A 9360-nucleotide genomic window follows, 5' to 3' on the forward strand; every position below is an offset into this window, starting at 1 on the left:
AAAGACCCCATGAGCGGCTCAATGAAATAATGTATGTACATAACTAACCTCCCTCCTCTTGATTCAAAAAACCCTCCCACACGAAAACTTATTTCAGAATCCGCTTTATTCACCAGCATGTTTGCCTTCGCTGGTCCACCGTCGTCTGTCGCGCCGCCGCCATAGTATGGGCCAGAAACGCCATTCCGCTAGGCAGGATAGATATTCGAACATCTAGCTTTCAACTGTGCACCATGCGAGAGTCTTCATGACATCTGATTTTGCAGATTACATTACTGGTTCTTCTGATTTGCGCCATTCCAGCGAAACCAATCATAAGACCACAATCTGTTTGGCGCATAAGCATTCTAGATTCCCCCGATGATAACGTGTCCACGTTTGGTGATATAGTCAAACAATTCAGTGCTTTACTGAATCCAACCTTCCGCATGGCGCGGCTTTTACGTGCATTTGAATCGACGATGGGTATTGCGTGGTTTTCCGGCTTATATTGCGCCTAAGTATAGTAATGTCTGTGAGATCAAATGTTCATGCGCTATGGTTTTGGACTCGTTTTTATAGGACGTGGCTAGACGGCGCCTGCGTGCTCGATGGGGCGTTTGGGCGCACCTTCCATACAATCTAAGTACAGTCCAATTATACGCATCACATACTAAAACAGGAAAATCACCTGATCCCCGTGTCTGCTCGCGCTCTCCTGCCCCGTGATTCCTCAGGAATATCCCACATGCATGCATTAATTGGGATTTCAATTTTTTAAAAGGCATAACTTTTGATTCGAGCGTCGAAATTTCGAACCGTTTTCACCGTTGGGTTTCCCGCGACGGATTCTTCAAAACTAGATCCCATTTGAGTAGGTTTCGACGAACTTTTTTTGAGCAACTTCAGGTGCAACGGAGAAAACTTTAGTGGTATAGGAAAGCAACTCCTTGTTTTTGGCATAGTAGAAATGCCTATTAGGTTGGTTTGTGTAAAAACGAAAAGATCTAGCGAAACATGAGGCGTCTTAGTGCTACATGCAAAGCAACTTCACTGCACTATGTATACCTGTGAATTTTGCTGACATTATCCCAATTTGTCTATCGTGATTGCTCAGTTGCCTGTCATTGGTCGTTAGTGGCCTATGGTTGAGTCTCTGTTACCTACAAATACTATGAAATTGACTACCATTTATGACCAATTGCTTGCTATTGGTAATTAGTTGTCCATTATTGCTGCTCAGTTGCCAATCGTTGATCATTAGTTGCCTATGGTTGAGTCTCGGTTGCCCACAAATACTCTGAAATTGCCTACCATTGATGCTCAGTTGCTTGCTAATGGTAATTAGTTGCCTACCATTGCTGCTCAGATGTTTATCGTTGATCGTCACTTGCCTACAGTTGAGTCTCAGTTGCCTACAAATACTATGAAATTGCTTACCATTGATGCTCAGTTTCTTGCTAGTGATAATTAGTTGCCTACCACTGATGCTCTGTTACCTAACTTTGCAAATTAGTTGCCTACAAATAATGTGAAGTTGTTTATCCTTGTTTTTCTAAGTTGCCTACGAACATTATGAAGTTTAGTTGCCTACCAGTGACGCTTAGTTGCCCGCTACTACTATTTTAGTTGCCTATAATACGTTGAAAAGTTGTCCATTAGTGTTGATAAGTTGCCTATCTATGAAACTATGTTTCTTACAATACCAAAAATTCTTGCATGCAACTAAGGATGATGTGAAGCAAGTGGCTAGTCATGACAGGCAATTTGGATAATGTTAGTCCACTTCAAAAACTAAGCTGCCTACAATACTATCAACTTGGAGGCAAAACAAGTTCGAAAAGGTGCCATAGCACCCGGGTGCCCCGGCACCCCCTAGTACAATGCGTTTGAGCCATTATAAGATTCCCACATGAGTCTGACTACTTAGACAGCTTTTGCAGTGGGTGATAGAGATGACTTGAGCATTAGCAACAAATTAATCCATCGCGACCTCAAGCATTAGCAACAAATTAGCAACAAATTAATCCATCACGACCTCAAGCTGTGATAGCATTAGCAACAAATTAATCCATCACGACCTCAAGCTGTGGGAAGGGAGGCACCTTTTCGATGGAGACAGAGATGACTTGACAGCACTATTGTAGGTGCTGCCTGTCCATTTTTTTTTGCATGCGGTGATAGAACTTGTCATGGTCTTAGAGATCCCTGCCTACGTGAATAGTACAGATTCCCAGCATATAGGTAGGTCGTTGTCCAGCCCGTGATTCAAAAACAGCAAAAATAACCAACACAGGACATCACATGTCACCGTTCAATCTTTGTCTCTCTCTCTCGCACCACATGCACATGCAAAACCAGTCTTGGTCTAGAGAGAGGCAGTGCTTGACTAGACCCAGATTTGTTTGTTTTCTATCCTTATTCTTGGGCTTAACGAGGCAACGAAGCTGCAACGAAATCATTGGCTACAGTGAAGCACACACATCTCGAAGTGCCATATTCTGAATGAATGGTGCAGATAAAGGGGTGCCTGGGCACCCGGGATCTAAAAGTCCAGTCTCAAACAAGTTATGGAAGTATATTTGCTAGTTATGGTAGGAAACTTAGAGGTGAAGCTAGTTAACTTGGTAGTTATGGTTGTCAACTTCAAAGGGATTTTTGATGATAGGTAGTCATATTACACAAACTAACAAGAAGTTGCTTTCCTGTAGCACTAAAATTGCTTCCGTAGCACCCAAAGTTGCACGCAAAAAAAAATAATCAAAACATACTCATATAGGATCTAGTTTTGAAGAGCTCGTCGCGGAGAACCTAGCGATGAAAACTGATCTTAATTTTGATGCTCCGTTCAAAAGTTATAGCTTTTTAAAATTTTAAAAATACAAATTAAATGCATGCAGATTTATATTTTTCTAACACATGAAGTCACTGGACGTTCTTTGCAGCTCTCATTTGTGAAGAGAATTCACGGGATGATGCCCTCATGAAAAGAGTTTAAGTGTATTAGGGTCTTAGGGACCATGTGGTAGGTGACAGAGAGGGAGACAAGGGTGTGCGCTCGCTTCAACATAATAGCACAGCTGCACTTTTAAGTATTTAGTTTTCTTTATTGCTTCGGTGGTCTCGGTGGTCGAGATTACAGGGGATATCTCGAGTGTATATACTAGCTAACCTGGCCAACCAGTAGTCCTACTCGCTCATGGTTTAGGAAACTTACACGAACACATGCATATACACGTACACGGAACGGACACGGACAAGCAGTCGTGTTTAATCCTACCAATATCCACCTCATCAGCGTCCCTGTTGTACCGTCTCCCCTCTCCCACCCCATTGACCCCAACCAGCACCACTCGCCTCCGACACATATCGACCTAGATGTCGTCTGCTTCCCAAAAATATCTCACCCCCAGCAACACCCCAACCCTATGTTGCGCCGCCGCATACCCCCAACACCAGTCACAAAACCCAACAGTCGAACACTCGTAGGGTGGAGAGGCAGGAGCACCGAATAGATCTGCAGAAATCTGCATGTACTTGTGTTACTGTATATTGTATGGGCTATGCTTTACAATGTGTTAGTACTTATGGAAGCATATATGTTTCGAGGTTACAGATTAGTTGCATACTACTCCCTCTGTTCCAAAATAAAGTTAGTACAAAGTTGAGTCATCTATTTTGGAACGGAGGCCCGTGCACTTGCACGGGCTAGGTTACAACAATGCATTAGCTAAACCATTTAGAAGAATATTGCGATGAATATAGAGACTTGGTGATATGCTCTTGAAAGTTTAATTAGTTAACACTACAATTTGTTTTGTAACATGTGCATCGTCGGTAGTTGCCTAATTATACTTCATTCTACAACAGATGCAAGAACCAAGATCTTAAAATTGTTTAGGCATCCTCAAGAAGAAGCAATATTTCTACAACTAATATAGCCCGAAGGATAAATATTAGAAATTGATAGTTTCATTTACTTAATTAATAGTTCTCATATGGTTCCTTTTTCATGGCGTTCGAATTAAGCATATCTTTTTATAAAGCCCACAATAATAATTGTATAAAGGATATCAAAACATCTATATGAGCTTCATTCTTTTTGTAGCAGACTTTGTCACACAAACACGTGCCCACAGGGAAACCAAAAGAAAAGAATAGAACGAACATACACAATAGAAACTTGAAAAGTTTTACATGTAATAGTGGTATTTGTCATTTCTTTTATCCACTCAAGAACCATCTGAATTTACCCCATGTCTATGCTACACTGTTTTTGTCTGTATGACCCTGCATCCATTCATCAAATAATTGAAAGAGTACTGCATGAGCTACCAAATTGCCTTTCTCTCACAAAAAGGATGCGGTATTATCTATATCTTATTCCTGTCACCCAAGATGCATCTGGAAAGTGATCCAAGTTAGTAACTAAAGTGTTCATGTAGTGATTTAATGTTGTACATAGATAATCTAAGATGCAATTTGATAACAATCAGAATTTATTTATTTAATTATTAATTAAAAACCACCAATTATCCTACAACATAACAGGATAATAACCTTTCTAAGAAAGCTGCCAGGTCATTTTACACATGGAAGGATAGTTCTTGCATTTGTTCACTTTCCTAATAAGTCAAAGTGCTGCATAAAATAGAAAGCACATTGATTAACGTAATGGAAAATTACTATAATTGTGGGTTAGAAATAGTACTAAATGTTATGACCATGTAAAACAATATAAAATGGTAGTTTTCTTTAATATAGTATTATTAATGGATGATGAACAACTATTAATACGTATATGAACAATGTCATACATACAACAAAACAACCCAACAAGCATGAGCTATCAATTCCATCCATGTTTGTGTGTTGACTAACACATGGGTTCTTGATACATATCATTATGTATTATCCTAGTACGTCCTCCATCCAGAATTAGTTGCCGATCAAACAAATGTATCTAGATATATTTCAGTACTAGATACATCCTGTTGAGCGCATACTAATCCTGGGCGGAGGGAGTTGAAATTATGAAAGATAGTACGCAATGTACTATACTTTTAGTTTGTAATTGATATTGGAGTCGTCCTTTCGCATGCCAAACTTACACTGCAAAATCAGGGCAACATACTTCTGTTTTCTTGCAAATGGAATGGCTAATAACTGAATATATACAAAGATAATATTGCTTATAATATTCTCTCTATCCTAGTCATACCAGGTATACAAAATAGTGTACATTAAATCTTGATCATGTAGCAATACATGTTTCATATTGTCACTATAATTAATGAAACTGTTATGTCCGAAATCAATATCAATCTTAGCACCCTTGTATGTCGCGAGACCTCTTCATTCCAATGCAAAGATGCTTAGATGAGGTGCTAAGTACATTAAATACCATAGCAACTCAACTCCCCAATGCAGAGGTGCTTTACTTGTTGTTGCTAAGCACACTTTATTTAATGAGTTAACACCTAAAGTCTTTCATGCATTGGTCAAATTGTTTCATCTAAGTGGTTTGCCTAGGTTCTCGCGCTTGGCATTGGTTCTTTTTGGGGTCACCAATGTACTTTCTCCCCTCCTTAAATGTTGCGCCATATCATTTTTTCGCTTATGTGGCATGCTTAGCACCTGTCCATGATGGAGCACTGGGAAGGACAATAGATTGGACGTAGCTCCTGTAGCATGTGTATCTGCTAATTAAGATAAAGATACATGGGAAGATCGAAGTCCACCAGGAAACCGTAGTCTAGCACCTGGGCATAGGGCTGCTAGTGTACCCGACCATGGAGCCAGTACACGGTGGTGTACAACATGCAGTGCCGCGCGCATCATCGCTCGCATTATGTGCAGCAGCTCATGCTTCCTTCCTCGAGAAGGTCGTGGCAGCCCTTTGGGTTGATTTTGGCAGAGGTACCACATGTTCTCCCATGCTGAGTCGCAAAAGTCTGTGTACCGGTCGCAGATCGGCCGAAATCACTGTTCTGACCTTCTCGACGATCTTTGTCATCAACTGAACTTGACATGAAAGTATTTCACAATTTGACCCTTTTAGAAACGTCACAGACCGCGACGTTTCTGTTTCACATAGAAACGTCGAGCTAGCTAGTGTTGCTACTTTATATGAAAACGCCGAGATATCTAGCGTTTCTTTTCCACATGAAAACGCCAACCACTTTGACGTTTCTTCCCTACATGGCAACGCTATTGGCGTTGGCGTTTCATATGTGGCATAAAGAAATAGTACCAACTACCTGCAAGAATTGATGAATGCATGCATGCATGGTTCCTGTAGCTAGCTAGTGGTAGTGGGCTTGCATGCACGAGTTGGTGGGTGTGCTGGCGCCTCCTGGCCAGCAATGCCACTAGCCCACACGCTCAGTCTCTTCTTTTTTTAACAAAGTTCTCTTTCTTCTGTACTCTCTAGTCTTCTAGTCTGAAGACGTATACTCCCTCCGTTCCTAAATACTTGTTTTTCTAGACATTTCAAATGACTACTACATACAGATGTATGTAGACATATTTTAGAGTGTAGATTCACTCATTTTGCTCCGTATGTAGTCATTTGTTGAAATGCCTAGAAAGACAAGTATTTAGGAACGGAGGGAGTAGGAGCTAGTGCATGCATGCATGGATGGGTTGTTAAATGACCGGACAAAGGTGGTCGATTTCTTTACCGTACTCTACTCCATCTCTCTACCTGTCCTATTCAAGCTAGCTCGCCAGCTAGAAACGCCAAAGCTAATGGCGTTTGGGCCTGGGCAGCAACGCCAGGCATGTTGGTGCTTTTATGTGAAACAAAAACGCGAGATATCTCGGTGTTTTTATATGAAGCAACAACGCCAGTTAGCTCGACGTTTCTATGTGAAGTAAAAACGTCGCGGTCTGTGGCGTTTCTAAAAGGATCAGATTGTGAAATAGTTTCATGTCAAGTTCACTTTGTGATAAAGATTGTCGAGAAGGTCAGAATAGTGATTTCGGCCTCGCAGATCGGCTGCTGCTGCGCTACGATGACACCGGCCGGCTAGATTCGTTCGGTCGTTTCCAACGCTATCCTACACGGTTGCAGTTCACCCTGCAGTCTGCCTGGCTTAGTTGACCTCAGCGCTCACATGCAGTCTCCCTGATCGAACGTGTGCGCCTGATCTTTGCAGCTAGAGGATATACTTCTCGAAGCAGCCGGAAACGATAAAAATCGAGAAGACGACGGCCGCGTGACATGGAGAGACAAGTAAGAGAGAGGTCGAGGAGAGATTGGTTTCTGTGACGAGCGTGGAGAAAGAGGAGAGAGGTAGTGGAGAGATTGATTTTTTTTTGCTTGCAAAAGAGAGATTGTTTTTTTACAGGGTGCAAAGAGATTGATAATTTGATAATGCTTTGAACGAACTCTAGGGAAGATCTCGATGGTAATAACTCGGTCCCACCAAAAATTAGTGGCTCTTAATTTCTAATTAACGTGTGAATTTTTTGGGCGTGCCAAAAAAATATAGATAGATAGATATAGATATACATATATATGTATATTTTTTAGAATCATATATATATATATATATGTGTGTGTGTAGATAGATAGATTAATTACCCAAGCGGGCCTTATTTCAGCGCTAATATGGAACTTCCTCCATCCCATAATACTCCTACACTAAGGCCAGTCATAATGGGGAGTAACTTAGACTAGTGTCATGCATACGACACTAGTCTTTATTACTACCTTCATTATGAAAAGTAAAATAGCAGTAGTATCATAGATAATTATATTTATTACATTGTAGACTCATTTTGCTTTGAGCGGTGTTATGTTTACATTAACATATTATGTTATCCAAACTTCTCTCTCCTCATTAACTACACGCTATGTAAGCAAACTTGTCTTGAAATGCGCTATGTTACTTGTTAAGTTACTTTCACTATGATTAACCCAAAGTATAATCGCCCTTGTGTTATTTTTTCTCGAATGCGCATAAGCATGTGTATCATATATTAAAGAAAGAGCTACAAAGAAACCAGATACAACGCCTTTCGGCCATTTCCATGCCAATCACAAAGATTAATATCCACATTCACCCAACACACCCACCAAGCTAACTATGATACATGCTATACCTAGGCCAACCTCATACCGAAGGCAACGAGGCAAGCCACATAGCAACCAGGCCACGTCACAACCGATGCCGGAGACCTCTACGACAAGACCAAGACTCGAGGACAACGCAGACCAACGTACCCCACCCAATGCGCCAAGAAGAAGTCGGCAAGTGAACGGCAGGGCCTGAGCAGACCTAAAGACGGCGTCATCCAGAGGGCGCTAGCGATAGTGTTATGGGACGAAAGGAGTAGTTTTTTGGGGTGAGTCCTGCACTAAAGGATGTGAAAATTCTAAACTAACGGAGTTTTACAGGCGTATTACGTGGTCTCTTCGTTAACCAATCTTCAACCCCTCTCCCTCCCTGATTTTCAGGGGGCGTGGGCCCCTCATTATGATTTTCTCCAATCAAATGGTCCCAGCTAAAGCCTTCCCGTAAAAGTCCGTTGTCCTGTGTCCGTGTGCGAAAATTCTAACCCAACGGACTCTTACGGGCATATTACAGGGTATGTTCGTTAACTAATCTCCACACCCCCCCCAACCCTATTTTCAGGGGGTGTGGGCCCCGCATCATTATTTCTTCCAATCAAAAGGATCCAGCTAATCTTCCCCGTAAAAGCCCGTTGTCATGTGTCCGTGCGTGTAGCAAAGCTCGTCCGTGTGTGTAGCAACGGCGGCCGGGACATCGTGTTCGCGCCCTACGACGACCACTGGCGGCAGCTCCGGAAGATCGCCGTCCAGGAGCTCTTGTCGCCGGGGCGGGTCCTGTCTTTTCGCGCCATCCGCGAGGAGGAAGTCGCCGCCATGCTCCACGATGTCGCCGACGCCGCGGCGGCCGCGCGCCCCGTGGAGCTGCACGCGTGCCTCTCCGTGGTCGTCTCCAACATCACGGTGCGCACCGTCATGGGTGACTACAGGTTCAAGTAGCTCGAGGAGTTACCCAAAAAGGGTTTCCCCGCTTTGTATTTCAAAGCACCAATACCAATACAGAACATACGCTGGGGCAAGCAGCACAACAAGCCAAAGAAAAAGAAAAGGAAACAATGCCAACACCGACAGCTCGACAGACATGAATGACCTACAACCGCTGCGCCCTCCGGAATCTACCCACCACGATCCTAGGTTCCGATCCTCCGTGAACCAAGCAGCACCTCCAGGAAGGAAACGACGCCGACGACGCTGCTGCCCGGACAAATCCTAGGGTTTCCCCCGGCACACGGAGGGTAGAGGGGAATGAAGACCACCGACACCCTCCAGGGAGGAATGGTGGCACCCGCAGGCGTCACCGCATC

General features: G+C 42.8%; 1 protein-coding gene and 1 pseudogene across 1 annotated transcript; one reads left to right on the forward strand and one right to left on the reverse strand.

Moving 5' to 3' along the window:
- Positions 1-184, reverse strand: part of LOC119300529 — a 9766-nt pseudogene extending 9582 nt beyond the window's left edge.
- Positions 185-5771: 5587 nt separating this feature from the next.
- On the forward strand, positions 5772-8995 carry LOC119300530 (cytochrome P450 71A14-like). The gene is made up of 2 exons (XM_037577471.1): positions 5772-5898; positions 8715-8995. The coding sequence occupies exons 1-2, from the start codon at positions 5772-5774 to the stop codon at positions 8993-8995; spliced, it is 408 nt and encodes a 135-aa protein (XP_037433368.1).
- The last annotated feature ends 365 nt before the right edge of the window (positions 8996-9360 follow it).

The sequence above is a fragment of the Triticum dicoccoides genome, chromosome 5A (genome assembly GCF_002162155.2).
Source record: "Triticum dicoccoides isolate Atlit2015 ecotype Zavitan chromosome 5A, WEW_v2.0, whole genome shotgun sequence".
Classification (NCBI taxonomy): domain Eukaryota; kingdom Viridiplantae; phylum Streptophyta; class Magnoliopsida; order Poales; family Poaceae; genus Triticum; species Triticum dicoccoides.

Bases quoted from the DNA above. Each gene is read 5' to 3' on its own strand.
- LOC119300530 (XM_037577471.1), top strand. From the start codon at position 5,772: ATGGAGCCAGTACACGGTGGTGTACAACATGCAGTGCCGCGCGCATCA. The intron at 5,899-8,714 runs GTACCACATGTT...CCGTGCGTGTAG, and splicing joins TTGGGTTGATTTTGGCAGAG to CAAAGCTCGTCCGTGTGTGT.